Below are 19,538 nucleotides of genomic sequence, written 5' to 3'. Positions count from 1 at the left end.
AAGATGATTGAAATCAGAGCAATTATCCTACTATCTAACAAAACTATAAATGTGACAGAATAAGTATTCATTATTTTTCAATAAAACATAATTCAACGTCCCTTTGATCATTATTATTTGTCAAATCATTGTCTTTATGCTTTATTATACGGAAGTTTTTTCTATTCCTTTTATTTTTCCAAGAAAGCGCTATAGAATCTCCAGTGCTAAGAATTACTGGCAACAAAATTAAGCCGTGAAATGCAGAAAATGTCATTGTTAGAAGCAAAATTTTGAAAAATATAAACAACAAGTAACTACTACCGAAATACAGAACCGATACCCCTAGAATTGTCGAAGCACATCCTTGAATTATTGGATAACCCGCAGCGTATAATGAGTATCTCATCTTACCCGCAGGATCGCTTTCTTCGCTACTTATGTAAGCGTACGTGATGTGAGCGGAATAATCTACACAAAATCCCGCACTCATAACTAGAATTATCATGGAAATAGTGTCAACATTAACGTCCCAAAGAGACATGTATCCAACTATACACACCTCTATGGAGACTACAGTTAGCATGACACATATAGTACATGTGAAATTTGGTATAAATAAGAAAAGTACCAAGGATACTAGTAATGCGGAAAGGCATACAGTCTGAATGCAAGTTGTTGTCACATTTAAGTATTGGTCATAATAAACGAACCATGGATGATGTACGAATACTTTAAATTTACTATTATCCGCTATTTTACGAACTGTTTCCATCATTGTCGTTTCTGCACTGGAGTTTTTTATATTATAACTAAGAATATAACATCTGGACGCTAAAATTCGATCCCCTTCAGTGTTAAAAACGACGTCGTTACGAAATCTGCGGAAACTTTTAACATTTAAAAATACATTTTTCAATCCATCCAAAAACTCATAGGAATTGTTCAAGTTATATCCTTTGAAGACCAATTTAGAAAGTGCACTTTCGCTAAAAGATAGATATTCTCTCAGCCAGCATTCTGTTGTAAGATAGCCACTGATAAACGGAGCAGTTTCGAAAGTATTTACAAGGCTTTCGACATCTTTTTGAGTTTGTACATCGGAATAATCTAAAGTCTGGTTAATAACAATTTGTATTCTGTGCGGGTGAAGTGTGAAATATTCATAATGATCAAGTATGAAAGGAACAGCGTATGAGGTGTACGGAAATACTTTCTTGTAATCTAGTCCATGTTTAATGTATTTCAAGCAATAAATTCCCCCCGCTAAATAGCAAGTATATATTACAGCTAATAATATCTTAATGTAGAGTTTTTGTAAATATTTCCCTGCAACATCTCGCAAGAATACCATGATGTATAATTCTTGGGAATTTCTTTCGTTTTCATCTGAAAAACGAAAAAATGTCTTTGAAAAACATATGAAAACAAAGCAATTTAGTATTTTCGTTAAATTTTCCGCATTTTCTTACCTGAAATAATTGGTTTAAGTGGAAATAGAAATAACGGATGAAGATTTCGTTTTTCTCTGTAACCTTCCAGAGCCATAATCCCACCGAAGAAAAATATTTGATAGATGTAATCGAAGACTAACGACACTGCACAATATGTACCAAATATCCGTACAACTCTATAAGGAGTGATAAGGCATGTACAAAAGGCAAGAATATTGGTTATAGAAGTGACAGAAACAGAAACTGCAGCCTCGGAGTAAGAATCGCTCATTCTTTTCTTCACTTCGTCGTTGCTGTCTGTACGTCTCCAAGCAGATAAAAGTACAAAAGAGTCGTCGATGCCGATACCTGTAGAAATAGTCTGTTTAGTGTCGTTACAGTTTTACGTTTATAACAAACGAGTTTAATATCATTTCTAAACACTAATAAATATAAATCCGCAGTTTAAAAGTATTTAAGTGATAGAGTTGAATATGCAAAAATAAGCTTAATCAACTTTCATTTATATAAAAACAAGCAGAACTCTGCTCGAATTTTGTTCTATCGAACGATTTTGGTTATCAGCATAATAGAATTTGATGCTATGGGAATGGAAGTCTTTTTTTCGTAAATTGTATCAAATATTAGATGACATTGTAATAAAGATACCTTCCTATCTCCGGAGCAGCAGTAGGAAAATATGTCTTTAAACATAAATCTTGAAGAATTTCTCTTATAATATGAGATAGATTAATCTTTGAAAATTGTTAAGACAATTTCAATTTAGATGATGTACTATAAGGCCTTGTTTTGATCAAGGCGAAATGCACCTGGAGGTAATACAATAGACCCTATAACACTGTAGATCATTCCGTTTTATTACGAGTCACTTAGATTTTACAAATACGTGAGACGTTCATAGCCCGGCACACGTATTTGTAAAATCTAAGTGACTCGTACAACATGAAATTTATATAACACGGAATTATCTACAGTGCTATAGGGGGTCTACTGTATAGCTTGTTAAAAAATGTTTTTTTTTTTCTGGTTTATTAAAAAAGTATCGTTTAAATCTTAGAAACTCTTTAAAAAATTAAAAAATGTTAAAATTAACTTCTTATAAGCCGGTATTGAAAGAAAATAATTTTTCGAATATATTACAACACGAATGTAAACCTGTGATTCAATCGAAAATAAAATGTAATTAATCATTTGTGGAAGGCAACGTATTAACTCATACAGTAAANGAAAGAAAATAATTTTTCGAATATATTACAACACGAATGTAAACCTGTGATTCAATCGAAAATAAAATGTAATTAATCATTTGTGGAAGGCAACGTATTAACTCATACAGTAAAAACTATTTTCAAGTGTACATTTTCTAGGCTCGTGTAAAAGGATATATTCGTACGCTGAAAAAGATCGTTCAAAATATACCGATATTAGCAACAGGTCGTTCGTGTTTACTTTAAGTTCGAAATTATTTCCTTCTACGAGCTTCTTTCAGTCTGGATTCTTAGCAGAATATTGCAGTTAAAAGAAATGATTAGGAATTTAAAAAAGAAACTTATCCAAATCAGTGTGTAAAATGTTTTTCGAACAGTTAGTTTTGTCTATAATCGTTGGTTTATGCGAATTAGTCGACTGAAAATATTGTGTGCATGTAATTTCCATTATCGTTTCTTTTCATCGATTTAAAACGGGTCCAGCTAAAAATAGTGAGGATGCGACTTTGATTCCAAAAGAGAAAACAGAAAGTTACTCAAAAGCTTGATTTTGCCGTTTCAACAATAAATTAAACAAAGAAATATCAGATATCTGGAAGTGTATAAACATTAAAAAAACTGACAGACCGAAAACAACAGGAAAAAATCAAGTTTGTGCCTTATGATGCATTTGCCTACTAAATCGATTTGCAAAGCTAAAACAAAACCATTGACTGCAAAACAACACGTGAAAAAACGAATGGAATGAACAAGGCATTACCAAAAAGTGGCCCATTAATAATTGCGAAAAGCATATTTTTGTGTTAATCTGGTCCTCCTTCTCTAATACCCCGTTCGTACCGAGCATTTCGATCTATATTTTGACTAACTTGTATGGTCGGAGACTGTTCCGTGGTGCGAACGCTCTCGACCGTTTCAATCTCGACTGAAACGAGGTTTAATCGCGATCGACTGGAGAGAGTTCTCGAAACTAGATCCAGTCATAAGAGAGATCCCACAATCCCACGCGCGCGAGAAAATACAGGATGGCTGCGGAACACGTGTCGGGCTAGCGACAGAGAAATAAAAAAGACATCTGGAGAGACGACGACAACTGTCTATTATTAAATGTATGGCAAGAAAAAGTATTTATTTTTAACCAAAATTTCCATTTTTTTTGTTGGTGTTTGTGACTTGTCGCGTAGTTATGTCAGTTTTATCATCGCGTGTAATAGCCAGGTTCTTCTCGAGCGGACTGCCTGTGCGAACAGCACGACGTTCGACTAGCGACAGTCACAATCCAGATTGTAGATAAATCGAGATCAAAGTAAGTCGTGGATTGTGTGCGAACGTAGTATAACGATTTCCATGTCTGATCTCTACTTTCATTGATATCTGACCTTAATATTTATCATAGTATTTATTCATTTATACAACTACAAACATTACGTAAAAATTTATTATACCGAGTAACTAATTTAAGACATTTTCAAAATTTTCTTTTTTTACTGTACACAATTTCAAGAATTTTTATAACGTATTACATTGATAATTTGGTGGGATAAACTCATACGAAAAATAACGTATGTAATTATATAAAATGAAATAATATAATACGGGCTTCTCTCTTAGTGATTCCTATGGTTGAAAATCAATTTGAGAATGAGGAAGTTTTTTCCAGGATGATAATGCAAGTTTTCATCGTACGAAAAACGTAAAAAAAATATTTGAAAAAATTAACGTCAAATCTATACCTTGGCCACCGAACAGATTTCAATAACATATAAATCTGTTATTAAACTGGAAATTTTAATGAATGAAAAACGACATACAACAAAGGAAGATTTGAAAATTGCTTCGTTACAGAGTTGAAAGGAAAGTAACGATAACATAAACTTGAGAAAATAGGGCCATTACGCATTGAAGCTGTTATAAACGCTAAAGTGACCCAAGTAAATATACAAGAATTTCTATTTCATTCTTTTTTACTACGTTGGAAAACTGTTTCTAGAGATAGAAATTTGCGCGAAAATTTTCCCAGACTAAGTTGTCGGGATTTTATTTCGTTATACTAATAATTGTTTTCCCAGTGTGATATTTTGAATAACAAAGGCTCTTGGCATTAGAAATAAACTTCAGAATTTTAATAACTCTGGGATTCTTTCTTAACAAATAAAAAAATTCCTCAGATCAATAATTTTCGCAACGTTTTTGTTGTTCGAAAACTTTTTTCTACAGGTTGAATTTATTTAATATTTAACTGTAGTCTGACGCAGTTTAGCCTTACAGGATCGCATAGCAATGAGTAATAAGTAACTCAGTTTAGAAAAATAATAATTTATAAATAACATTTTACTTTTTCTACTGATTGAAGGCCCTGTTATCGATACAAATTTAGTATAATATCATATACGCTATTAAACTTCACTGTACTTATTCAAAATACGTATACTTACCTAACATAAGAAACGGAATAGCCATATTTATATCGAAGTACTCCATTCCACAATACAATAATAATCCAAAGGCAGAAGCTGTAGATATAAATGCCGAAAGACAAGCTGCGATACCCAGTAAAGGTTTGCTAGCGACACCTCTAGAACACGAAGACAGTGCCGAAAAACATACCATAAGAGCACCGAGTATTAAGGTCAGATACCAAAACTTCTGACTGATTGTGTTTACTTCGTTGTCAAATGTGTCTCCGACAACATAAGAAAATTTGATATATTTAAATTTCAAATTCGATAACTTGGCTAAAACTTCATTTTCCCATCTGGACGAAATTTGATTCTTCTCTTCTGTACCAGAATCCAGTTGATATATGAGTCTTACTGCTTTGAAGTCTCTCACTAAATTATTTTTATCTATAAACACTCCTCCTAAGTTTATCAGAGGTGGTATGGGCTCTCCTTCAGTCTTCTCCAATGGATACCTGTGGAATAGAATCACACTGTAATGAAATTTCCTTTTGTCAGGAAAATGATATTAATAAATCTGCGTATTCTTTTATTAGTGTGTAAAAATATATAATTTTTTATTATATATTGTCAAAAACTATGTTTTTAATTTAATAATGTATGTATAAATCAATTATAATCGAATAACTTTAGCAAAAGGATGCTGCAACTGTAAATTTAACAACGAATGTATTTACATTAGTTGTTAAATTTACGTATTCTAAGTGCTTAATGTGACTTTATGTTATTAATATGAAAATAAAATAACGTTTCATTTTTATCATTAAATATTTGAAACAACCAAATTTATATTTTCGTAATAATTGTGAAACGATAAGGTTCATATTTAATTGGAAAGTATTCAAAGTTTATATTAATACGAAATGGAAAAAAAAAATTAGAACGTTTGTATTTACGTTAATTGTTAAACTGAAAGATTCAGTATTAAAGATTACTGAAATGAATTAAAGTGGCAAGAGCGGGAGAACATTCTGTGCGAAACTTACTTGTATTTATATATTAAACACGTGAGGAAAGTCAAAAAACTCCTAGTGGCCATCTAGTCAATTAGCTAAGAACTCTCCTCGACAAATTACAAGTGTTGAGACAGTGGCGTAGCGTGGGTGTCAGCCGCCCGGGGCGGAGGAAAATTTCGCCGTCCCCTTATTTATGTATCTCAATTTAAAAAACTAAAATTCAGTTTCGTCGCAGAATAAGTCATGAAAAAATCCGTGCCAGGGATGCCATTTTTTTAAAATCACTGACCTGAACGGCAGGTGAAGTTTGTTCGAACTGAAGTTCCTGACGTATGTATGTCATTTTGCAATGCGAAGAATAATGTGCCGTCCCTGCCGCCCCCACTACGCTACGCCACTGTGTTGAAAGATTTTGTCTCTTCAGCTACGTTAAGAATAGTGATAATAATGAGTTCTTACGGTTACAGTTTTATGTTTGAAAGAAAACAATCTAAAAATTGTGTATAAATTTTAAAATTTTTACAAAGAAATTGCGAATTCGAGAGGTAAGCTTGTTAAATTGTGATATTAATTTGGTACAGATTTTAATCTGTCGAAATAGTAATAAATAACGAACAAAATTTGCACTCGAAATTTTCGTTTGGAAAAATGTACAAATCTTTATCTTAAATTGCACACTTATTCTTATACTGTTTATAAGTAATATACAACTAGTAGATTTGCCTATTAGAAATAACGAGTGATATAACGTTTAGTAAAGTAAAAATAATTAAACTACGGTACTAAGTACAATATTACTAAATACTAGAAAGGTTGCGGCCGACGTTTTCAACGAAAACGTGTACGTCGGACGTTCAGCGCGGCATTCCTGTAAGCCTAGACGTTTGACAATGGCGTTTGGAACGTCAGTGTAATCATGCTCGACGTTCCAAACGCCATTGTCAAACGTCTAGGCTTACAGGAATGCCGCGCTGAACGTCCGACGTACACGTTTTCGCGTTGAAAACGTCGGCCGCAACCTCTCTACTACTAAGTGTTTAGTAACTACAGATTATCATATTTTATTTAAGAATAACTTAGTGTATATCACAAAATGTCTTTAACGTAATATTTCTGGTACAGTATATAAATTATTTTGTCATTATTACTTGTAATTTCTATTTTATAACAAATGCTATTGCTTAATCGTAACACAAGTTTAAAAAAGTTAGAATAATTAGTCCTTGTGTATAATTGTTTACACTCGTTACAGGTCGGCAAATTAACGTAGAAGAAAGACAAAGGCGTGTGTTTTGGATATGAAGCAAACATGAAATTCACTTGTTAAGCGAAGCGCACGAGAAGTGACGTAACAGTGGCAGTAAGTTGGCAATGACGTACTGTACAAGTGACGCGTTTACGTGTGATTCAAAGGAAAATGGAATAATCTGGCAGAAGCTCATTTAGTAATAATCGTGGCTTGCTATTACGAAGATGCTTTTCGCTTATTGAAGTTAATGATTATTATTATTTATACTAGTTCTGATGAATGTAAACGACGCTTTTGGATTCTTGCGTACTATTTGGCAAGAAAATGTCTTTCTGTTAATTCAATAAACTGTGTATTTCAATCCGGATTGTCTTTCCTGTTTACACTGAACGAAGTTTGTTATTTATCTGTGAAGAAAAATAAAAATTAAAATAATTTATTTGAACTTATTTAAATTAAGTTGTTAGTAACATCTATGAAAAGTTGAGCGTACTACAATCGTTTGACACTGACGTGGCAAGATTTGCATCACTTCAAGTAGAATATATAATAACGTACAGTACAGTACATAGAAGTGACATGTCTAGAGGATTTGATCCCGGGATCTCGAAAATCGGGATCCCGGGATCCCGACCACTTTTCAGTCTCGAAATTTTCGGGATTAAGTTTTCCTAATCCCGAGATTTTCGGGATTGACATCATTTTAAAAAAGTTGCAAAATAGACTGCATGAAGCGAAACGTTCAGTGCCAGTGCTTTTAACAGAATTGCTTGCCTATCATTTTAATATAAAATACAAGAAATTTTATTCCAAGCAAGCAGCAGAAATTAACCTAGCGGGCTTGCGATGCTTGCTTGGAATAAAACTTCTTGTATTTTCAACTAAAATGATAGGCAAGCAGTTCTCACTGGGTTACTTGGTAATATACTTCATTTTTGTATTTTTGAATTTTCGCGGGCGCCAATCGATTTTCTGGCGCAGTCGAGAGCACTACTCAGTGCGTTTTACCTGTCAATGTGTCAGCCATCTTGTTTTGCCAGTGTGGTTAATATAGACCCGACGCCTCTCGCTTAGGGGGGTCGACCTTAGGTGAAAAGGTTACGACCCCCGCCTTGCCCGTGATCTGTCAGGATGATGCGAGAAAGTCTTTTTACGTTTGGGAGTAGTGGTTTGCTGGATGCTGAGAGACTCACACAGAGACCGAATTTACAAAATTAACGTGTTTATTTTTAGAAAGGCATGCTTACAATGATCGAAACAATCGGGATTGTAGCCTTTACTCCTACAATCCCGATCTGTGTCGACCGGACTGTTTTCTTCCAACCTCCCCGTGTCCTCGAAGCTATAACTAGAACGGGCTTATAAGTATTTACTAACGATTCCTCCAACTTCCATCAAACCTAAACGCGTTTTCTCAGCAGCTGCATATATGTGCAACAAATTGAGAAGCAGACTTGGTGATGAGACACAGGATGCGTTGTTATTTCTCAGATCATATTTTCGCAATTCAAATTAGAATGTTCCTATTAGATTAGTTTTCTTTATATTTAAGAAAAATGTGACTGATTAATATTATTTTTAAATACTTTTTGCTAAGAAACTTACTTTACTACCTACTTACTAGGTTGCTATATGAAAGTAGTCTATTTAGTCGATGTTAAGAGAGATTTTTGTTAATTTTCAACGTTTATTTGCATAGTTTGTTACATAAAGGTTTTTTCAATTTATGTGAGTTTAAAGAGATGTCAGTGATGCTTAAAAAAGAATAAATTTAACATGAAAACTGAGTGATTTTAAGTCCGGTTAGTCTGACTCTGAGTCTGATTATTTAGAGTGATTAAATTAGCTAGGTGTATACTGTAAAATATGTTGATTTTTGTCTAAATTTTGATTTGTTAATTTCTGTAAGATTTTCTTATTTTTTATTAACCCTCAATACCGAAATAATCCCGGGATCCCGGGATTGACTAAGTATAATCCCGAAATCCCGGGATTAGAAATAGGGACCGGGATCGAATTCCCTAGACATGTCACATGCTAGATCGTGTGTCAGAGTGCCCTCAAACTTAAAAGAAAGTAATAACTTACTAACCTTGTGTGAGAATCGGGACGTAATTTATCCAATTAATTTAATTAAATAAGGAGTTAAATACTTCGACCTAGATCTTGAGTCGTTTTGATCAAGAATCTCTCCTATAACGGAGACTCTAGACACTTCCTTCGATTTTCGATAGAAATTATATCGTCGTTTTCTCATGTAAATGGAGAAAACGATGATATTTAAAATTGTTAATAAATTAACGTGAGGAAAAAATTCTTTCACATGTTGTTTACACTAAAGGAAATACAGTACAGTAGGCCTACATTTCTCACTTTTATGACAACGGGAAATCAACTTTCCTTTTACAGTCCCTACGAGGCGTTACAGCGTGAGTGGCCGCGACTGTGCGACATCTAGTGGTGGAACTTAGAAGTTCCTCGAGACGGCTGCTATCTACAATTCACGTATTAGAAGAGTGTCTGATACGTGGGCACTTATTATATTCTTGTACTGAAATCAATAATCGGTTAGAAAACAATCGCGTCTCCCGCGACGTCCTCTGGCTACCTGGCGACGCCTAGCCTATTCCTGATGTTGTGGGGGTGAGGCCGTTGGTCTCCGCCTCGGCTAGGTCCTGGGGGTCGATGAAGAAGGTTGTGTTTGCGTATGATGTTGTCAACGCAATAATTCTCCGGCCTTACCGGCGCGAGTGCCCCCAACCGCTCGCCATCGCTCGCGATTGCTCGAAACTACGCGCTCGCTAGTACTACGAACCTAAACCTATCCTCTTTGGTAATGTACAGTGCAATCCGCAGTTAAACAAAAGAAAGAAACGAAGAAAAGGTGGGATTTTGTGATGATTTCTAGTAAGCATCAACAAATCAAAAGGCGAGATAAGATTAACAAGAACATTTATTAACTTGCATCCGACTTGGATCTTACACAAAAGACATCTGCTATCATAAACAATTGATGAAATAAAATATACATTTATCAAACAATAGACAAAGACTCAGTTTGTAAACAATTTACCTTTTGTATATACATTTACCTTTTATATAACAATTTACCTTTTGTATATCTTTCAATGACCGGACATAAATAATGAACAGATGACGCTTAACTTAAGCGCGGTTTACAAAACGAATATGATTAACCTTAACAGATTTGAAGAGAAGGCCTAAAGATAAAGAAACTTACCATTTGGCAAATAAAATGACTAAAAGGGCAGTGGCTATTGCGAAAGCAAAGGCTTTAGAAGAGGCTTAAAAAGTTTTTGAAAAGTAAAGTGGTGAAAGAAAGTTGATGAGAATTGTCAAAGCAAGAGATAAGGCATCAAAAGATTTTACCTCTATTAAACTGATTAATTGAAAGATGATAAAGAAGTGGTAGTACAAGATTACGAAAGGGTCAAGGAAAGATGGAATGTATATTTTAGGAATTTATTAAATGAAGAAAACCTCAGAACTTTATACAAGAATGGAGAAGCAAATGAAGGAGTGGTGCAAGATGTTAGCAGAGAAGTGGAAAATGTGCTTATTAGGAAAATGAAGATGGGAAAAGTAGTAGCCACTGATCAGATTGCTGTTGAGACTTGGAGAGGTTTGGATAAGGAAGGAATTGGTATACTCTGGGATCTTATGAAGAAACTCTGGCAGCAGGAGAAGATCCCAGATGAATGGAGGAAGAGCATTCTGGTGCCGATCTTTAAAGTCGTAAAGGGGATGTACAGAATTGCGGAAATTACAGAAGTAAAATAATATTGTACCATTCTATGAATATTTAGGAGAAAATTGCAGAAAGACGAATTAAGCAAGAATCTGAGATTGGAGAGGAACAGTTTGGCTTTTTGCCCGGAAGGAGTACGACTGATGCTATCTTTGCTGTAAAACAGCTGATGGAAAGGCACAGATAAATGCAGAGAAATGCAGGAAATGCACATGGTGTTCATAGATCTAGAAAAGGCGTATGATAGGTTACCAAGGCAAGATATATGAAAATGTTTGAGGGAAAAGAATGTATCAGAAAAATATGTTAGGCTCGTCAAGACGTGGAAGGAGCGCAGACTCAAGTTAAGAGTAGTGTGGACACTACAGAAGGGTTCTTCGTTAATGTCGGTTTGAATCAGGGATCGGTCCTTAGCCCTTATTTGTTTGACCTAATAATGGACGTGTTGATGTGTGGCGTGCAGCGTGAGGCTCCGTGGAGTATGCTGTTTGCGGATGATAGTGTGCTGTGTGAACTTTCCCAAACCAAGGCTGAGAAGTAACTGGATGGTTGGAGAAAAGTTTTGGAAAAAAGGAGCGTGAAGATTAGCAGAACTAAAACAGCTTATATGACTCTGAATGGTAGAGACGAATGTAATACTAAAATCCCAAATGTGCCGCTTTCTTTTCTTCCGAGTTTTTAGTATCTTGGGACATTTGTCGAGATGGGAGGAGGATTGAACCCGGAGGTGCAGCATAGAATTCAATGTGGATGGATGAACTAGAGGAAGCTGAGCGGTGTGTTATGCGACAAAAAAGTTAGCTGCAATATGAAAGGAAAATTGTATAAATCAGTTGTTAGACCAGCAATGTTATATGGTGCTGAGACATGGGCAATAACAAGAGCCCAAGACAGAAAGATGGAGGTGGTGGAGATGAGAATGTTGAGATGGATGTGTGGAGTGTCGAGGAATAATAGAATAAGGAATGATTTTATTAGAGGTTCTGTTAATGTAGGCTTCTTGAGCAAAAAGATGCAAGAATGTAGGTTGAGGTGCTTTGGCCACGTAGAACGAAGAGGTGACGATTATGTTGGAAAGAAGATTGGAAAACTGGTAGTAAAAGGAAAGAGGAAAAGAGAAAGACCAAAGACGCGTTGGAAAGATAAGGTGGAGAAAACTTGAACCAGATGGGACTTAAGAGAGAAGAAGCCTTTGATAGTGAGAAATGGAAAAAACGTATTAGAGAAGGAAACGCCGACTCCATATAAACATGGGAAAAGGCGAAAATAAAGAAGAAGAAGAAGAAGTGTGAGAATCTGAATTTGAGATTTATTTATTTTTATAAATTATAAAATTCGATGTAATATTTTGTCACTAAAATTGTACACTTTACAAATTTTGAGGGAAATTAATTAAAGGAAAACAAGGAAATACAGTTTCTTTTCCCACCAATTTAATTCTTTATAAAAGCTTATCACATCCTACGACTAAAGTTCGATCTACAATAATTTCATCTTGCTCAGATGACAGAGTTCTGCTCCTGATTGGAGAATATTTTTCTGTATAAAAAGGGTTATACGCGCCAAATTCCGGTCGGTGTAATGAATTCCAATTATCCATCAACACATATATTTTTCTGCCTGGTCTCCCCTTGAATTTTCAACTTCCGCCTACATAAGTTCAAGACTCAAGTATCATAGAGATATATTATTAAATATTATGGTAAACTCTCTCTCAATATAAATTAATATGATTATAGTTAGATAGGTTAATGACCTCTATATTATTGTATTGTATTCAGTTGTATTCTTAATTTTATTTAATTATTAAATATATTTATACTTATTATTAATTAAGTTGGAAGTAAATTCTCGTACCTCCTATCGAACTTCCTCGCGATCTCCTCCAATCATAGTATTTATCCCCTTTCTTTTTAAATTGTATTATAATCTTAATATCGCGAGTCAGAACGCGAATATATTACCCTATTTTGTGTTAGTCCTGACTAGACTAAGATTTCACTATCTTTAGTCTTAAATTTTCTATAATAAATCACCAAACGATCGCCTAAATATCGGACGATAATATGGCTATTTAAATGATTGGTATAAAGTAATTTGACACTAGAGGTAAACGTTAGGCGCCATCTGTTAAATAAATTAATAATTATAATTAAATAAATCAATTATTAAATAAATTTAGAATCTGGAATAAAAGAACTGGCTCGAACTCGAACCGGACGGGGCTCGAACCCGCTTCTTTTATTCCAGAAAGTTCTAAATTTATTTAATAATTTATTTATTTAATTATAATTATTAATTTATTTAACAGATGGCGCCTAACGTTTACCTCTAGTGTCAAATTACTTTATACCAATCATTTAAATAGCCATATTATCGTCCGATATTTAGGCGATCGTTTGGTGATTTATTATAGAAAATTTAAGACTAAAGATAGTGAAATCTTAGTCTAGTCAGGACTAACACAAAATAGGGTNCGCATTCTTAATAAAATACAATTATTTTTGAATATTCTTTACTTAAATAATTATAATTAATTTAATTTTAAATGCAACGTGACACATTCACAAATAAGTTTTATAATTGTACGATAACTTATAGGGAGACAATTTATATATATTATAATGAATAGCTGATATATTAATGAAGTAAAAACTGTAAAAAAAGTATTAAAATATTTTAGATCCATATAAGAGTAATAAGTATACGCAATGAAAGATGAACGCTATCTCAAATCCGATATATTGTATTTAGTGTGATTTCCGACACTACTGTTTATCCTTTTTACCCTGTTCTATGGGAAAAGCATAACATCAAAACTCTAGACAGAAAAGCTAGAATTAGAGGCAAACCGAAAACTGCAAAACTTGGGTTAATTGTTCGTTTGTTGCTGCCGTAGGTTTTTTATAAAACAAAGGGAAAAAAAAATAAATAGTAATGTCAGTAACAACACTGAGTACAATACATCGGGGTAATAAGTATGATGCAGTGACTTTAAATATACATTTTTACATCGATTTTATTGCATTAAAAATTAAAAATATTCTGCAAATACACCCATCACTTTCATTTAAAGACCGGTGACATAATTCTAGAGTTTTATATTTTCTATGTATTATTAACCATTTATTGTAACCTCGGTTGATTATTTTCATTTATACCTACCTTAATCATAATAATTTTTCTCTGTAAAATATAATTTTTGATATTACAACTATAGAAAAAGTAATTTATTATACTAAAATGAGTCGTATTTTTGGAAACACGTTTATGTTCGTTATATTTTTATGATGCATTTCCGTCTTGAAACCTAAAATGCTTAGAAATTTGCAAATTAAATAATATATGATTATTTGTTAGTTTTTTAATCAATCTTTTAATTTTAAAATGCGTTTTACATTTAAAATGTTTGGTAAGAAAACAAATATTTAATTACAAAACTTAACCAAGACATATAGACATTTTAATTTTAATACTTTTAATAAGATTACAAATAAATGTATTTTTAAAAATAGTAAGTATTTAAATTTAATTGAATATTTTTTCATTTCTTTATTATTAATTAAATGTTTATAAAATTTTAAAACGGAATTTTAAACAAATATCTTGTGGTGACAAAACTATAGACGTTGGGTATAATCCCTTATTAATAGAATTACCAGACATTTTTTTATTTCAAATCAAAATCTTTTAATTTAACTAAACTGTTGTTGTCTTTATGCACAAATAGAACTATGTTGGATCCCATTGCTCTACATTACTTACTAAAAGGAAATTGGAGTTATTTGGACACTAGACTGACATAATGTTTTAGATAAGTGTTTTATTTTAATTTCTGATATTTTTAAATGATTAATTTATTATTATGTTATGTTTCGCTAGCAGGAAAAATAGCACGACTATTTAATTTATTTCACCATTTACGTTGCATGACAAAACCAGTTTAAAATTAGATGACGACCAAATTTATGAGAGAAATGAGAAAGATAACAGCGACATGTTTAAAATTTATTGAAGAAATTAAAAAAATTTATTGATTTCTTTTAATAAGAATTCATATCATAGACAAGAGAGGGGAAAAAAATGAGAGGAAGAGAAGTGAAGTGCGTATCAACCTGTAGATACAAACCTAAACCTAATAAATGTATAAAACAATTATCATATTCAATCACTTCGAATATTTTTAATTACGTATTAACGACGTATAATTTTTAACGTGGCATGTTTTACATATATCAGGTCAGTCCATAAGTTCGTGCGTATTCTATGACCTTGAGAAAAATCTTGTTTTGCTGTTAAAAATGCCAGTCTAATGTGATACTTTTTACACTGAGTGTTAAATTGGATCTCATTCATATAATACTGTTCAGAATTGGGAACATTTCAGTTGTTTATTTTCGTTAAAATGGAAGTAACAGATGAATATAAGAGACATGTTTTATACTTTTTATTTTTAAGTGGTGAGAATGCTACAAATGCAGCCAAAAAATTAAATACTGTTCATAATCAAACTGTAATTAGTGTAAGGACTGCGCAGAAGTGGTTTGAAAGATTTAGAAATAATGATTTTAGTGTGGAGGATAAGGCTCGTACTGGAAGACCTGTTGACTTTGATGATGATGCTCTCTCTGCACTAGTTGAAGCAGAACCATCTTTAACAGTTGATGAAATTGCGGAACGTTTAAATTCATCCCATGGAACTGTTCATAGACATCTACAACAAATCGGAAAAGTTTCAAAGCTAGGAAAATGAACACCACATGAACTGTCAATAGCTAACTGACAACAACGTCAACTGCTCAACTCAAAAGCTTCAACTGGGAAATTTTACCTCATCCACCATATTTGCCAGATATTGCTCCCAGTGATTATCATCTTTTTCGGAGTTTGTAGAATTTTTTAAAAGGGAAAACTTTTGAGGATGAGAACAATGTAAAAACGGCTATTTCTGAATATTTTAATTAAAAACCGAAATCATTTTACAAAGACGGGATTAAAAAGCTACCATCAAGATGGCAAGAAATTGTACAAAATAATGGTGAATACATTATAGATTGAAATAAAATTTAGTTTAAAAATTTTTGTTGCATTTTTGTAGATAAAAATGCGCACGAACTTATGGACTGACCTGATACATTTAGGGCTAATGTATTATCTATATAATTTAATTAGCTAGTTTATAAATTAAATAAATAAGAAAAACACGGAAAAAATATATTTAATATTTATTGATTGCTTAATTAATATATCCTTTCCGTATTTTTACCCTTTATATAAAAAACCTTACTTGATTTTGTATTTTCCTAATTTAATGCTTTTCACTTTTCCCCTTAAAGATAAAGCATAGTTTCTAAGGCATTCGTCGTGCATTGTCTTGGCGCAAATTCTTTCATAACTGATTGTTGTGTTCCTCCAGATAAAACTAATATTTCGAATTGTCTTATCCATTTTAAATAAATCATGCATTGTCGATTCGTCCAGCATAGAATCGTTGTATTTGGCAGTGGCAATAACAGCTGCATATCTTCCGAATCTAGAAGTTCTTAAAAAGTCGTAATCTTTTGAAAAATCTGATGGAAACAGCGATTCGACAACATTTCTCTCCGTTCTAGATCTGGCGTGGATTGGGGTAAAGAGATATTCTATGCTTTTGACTAATTCCAATTCTTTAAATCCAGTCGAAAGTATTAAAGATATCAGAAAGGGTATTATGGTGTACGCCAGCGGATGACATCCGATGTGATATCCAACACGAGCAAAAGTATAAGAAACAGCTCGTCTTATATAATCGCACGCCATGGCCACCTGGAATCAATATTTTTGAATTAATTGCTTTTTTAAACTTTTATGAATTTCATACAAATTTCATTTATAAAAAAGTATACTTTATTATTATAATTATATAATTGTCTAGTTTTTCATTTTTGAGTCTTTCTTCCTTTTAGGCACTAAGAGGGCCTTATTAATCGTCCGCATCGTGGGTTTGATTGCAACCACAATGGAGGCGGACGGATGACGAGGAAAAGGTTCGAGATAACCGGGACAGAGCAACCCGCGAAAAATTCCAGAGGTTTTTCGAACCACCCGTACACTGCTCCAGGTACTCCTGAAAGGAAGACTCGGCTATTCGGCTTTATATATTGCTCAAACAATCGTTTCCTGCGAAATTGCGTATATATATAGGCAAGTGCACGTGATCAATGACAGAATAAATCCTATTAACTTTATATTTACAAGCAATTTTATATATAAAATGCAACATCTTAAGAAATGAATAAAGAACTAATTTAATGACTTCGGATAAAAGTTTTTAACGAATAATGTTTTAACAATATTGTAAAGTCGAAATTATATTAAAATATATAAAATATAAGTGTACTTACACTTTATAAGAGACTATTTGCCTGGAAACGTTTGTTTCGAGCTTCACTCTAACTTAAGCTTATGAAGTTTAGTGATAAAACAGGTCTGTACGAGCTTTTATTTAAACAGGTTGCTTATTCTCAAATTTCACTTAAAATAACTCATTGCAAATGACGTTGCGTCTTGATTAAAAAAAAATTTAATTTATTAGAATGTGAAATAAAATCATTTGGCAGAACGCCATCATTTTCAACGTTATTAGGAAAAGCTTTTACTGGCGAATATTAAATTGTTAATTAAGATATGAAAATAACTCTCGTACAAACAAAACTGAAACAAGTAACTCAAATAAACAATTTTTCTTGATGATTTATAAAAATTCATTGTTACTCTGATTCGTTTAACCATTATTAATTAATTATAACAGTTCGAGGATAAAATCTGAATTTTGTGGATATGGCAAATAGGTGTTTCAATAAACATCCTCATTTTGCTCGTTATAAAACCAGAACTAGTGTTTCTAACGAATAAAATAGTATAAAATATAGAATATCTAAAGTCAAAAGGCGTTATAACAAAGATTTTGAACAATACAAACGACTAAACCGAACTGCTAAGCCGATCGGCGACTTCACATTTCCGAGCCAATCGGGTTTATAAACAATTAGCCGTATTATGTCTCCACGCCGCACAGTGTGTCCTGGGACGATTTAAGAGGACAAAAGTAAAAAAATGCATAACTGATAATGATTCTTACATATTTATGCATTAATAAAAAACATTCCAGTGAGTCAATTGCTACCGATAATTTTTAAAATACGCCCCGTGGCTTTGCTAAGCGACAAATGAAAAGCATCAGTTATATATCTGGTTGGAATCATAACGTTAGTGTCGTGTTCGGACTTATTTTGAATAGTTGTTTCGCTGGCTGTTTTAAGTGTTTTTATCCAATATTAAGATGAATAGTAATCGCCAAAGTATGTATTTTAATATGTATATTTCATTAATAATAGTCAATGAGGGGATTTTATATAAAACAATCGCAAACCCAAGGGATTTTTACACTTAATTTTAAATAAGTAGAACTTTAAAACTTCTGCATTTNTCCAGCATAGAATCGTTGTATTTGGCAGTGGCAATAACAGCTGCATATCTTCCGAATCTAGAAGTTCTTAAAAAGTCGTAATCTTTTGAAAAATCTGATGGAAACAGCGATTCGACAACATTTCTCTCCGTTCTAGATCTGGCGTGGATTGGGGTAAAGAGATATTCTATGCTTTTGACTAATTCCAATTCTTTAAATCCAGTCGAAAGTATTAAAGATATCAGAAAGGGTATTATGGTGTACGCCAGCGGATGACATCCGATGTGATATCCAACACGAGCAAAAGTATAAGAAACAGCTCGTCTTATATAATCGCACGCCATGGCCACCTGGAATCAATATTTTTGAATTAATTGCTTTTTTAAACTTTTATGAATTTCATACAAATTTCATTTATAAAAAAGTATACTTTATTATTATAATTATATAATTGTCTAGTTTTTCATTTTTGAGTCTTTCTTCCTTTTAGGCACTAAGAGGGCCTTATTAATCGTCCGCATCGTGGGTTTGATTGCAACCACAATGGAGGCGGACGGATGACGAGGAAAAGGTTCGAGATAACCGGGACAGAGCAACCCGCGAAAAATTCCAGAGGTTTTTCGAACCACCCGTACACTGCTCCAGGTACTCCTGAAAGGAAGACTCGGCTATTCGGCTTTATATATTGCTCAAACAATCGTTTCCTGCGAAATTGCGTATATATATAGGCAAGTGCACGTGATCAATGACAGAATAAATCCTATTAACTTTATATTTACAAGCAATTTTATATATAAAATGCAACATCTTAAGAAATGAATAAAGAACTAATTTAATGACTTCGGATAAAAGTTTTTAACGAATAATGTTTTAACAATATTGTAAAGTCGAAATTATATTAAAATATATAAAATATAAGTGTACTTACACTTTATAAGAGACTATTTGCCTGGAAACGTTTGTTTCGAGCTTCACTCTAACTTAAGCTTATGAAGTTTAGTGATAAAACAGGTCTGT

The 19,538-nt window shown here is 33.0% G+C and overlaps 1 protein-coding gene across 1 annotated transcript; it reads right to left on the bottom strand.

Moving 5' to 3' along the window:
- Window positions 1–70: 70 nt before the first annotated feature.
- Window positions 71–18,865, bottom strand: LOC111621792 (patched domain-containing protein 3-like). Its single transcript, XM_023364042.1, has 5 exons — window positions 18,524–18,865; window positions 16,362–16,879; window positions 5,077–5,555; window positions 1,442–1,781; window positions 71–1,355 (listed from the first exon to the last, which is right to left on the bottom strand). Exons 1-5 carry the CDS (start codon window positions 18,863–18,865, stop codon window positions 71–73), a joined length of 2,964 nt encoding a protein of 987 aa, XP_023219810.1.
- Window positions 18,866–19,538: the final 673 nt, after the last annotated feature.

This window comes from Centruroides sculpturatus, unplaced genomic scaffold (assembly GCF_000671375.1).
Source record: "Centruroides sculpturatus isolate CEXI.00-Female unplaced genomic scaffold, Cexi_2.0 scaffold153, whole genome shotgun sequence".
Lineage (NCBI taxonomy): Eukaryota > Metazoa > Arthropoda > Arachnida > Scorpiones > Buthidae > Centruroides > Centruroides sculpturatus.
The sequence above is the reverse complement of the archived record's forward strand: the minus strand, read 5'-3'. Positions and strand labels throughout refer to the sequence as shown.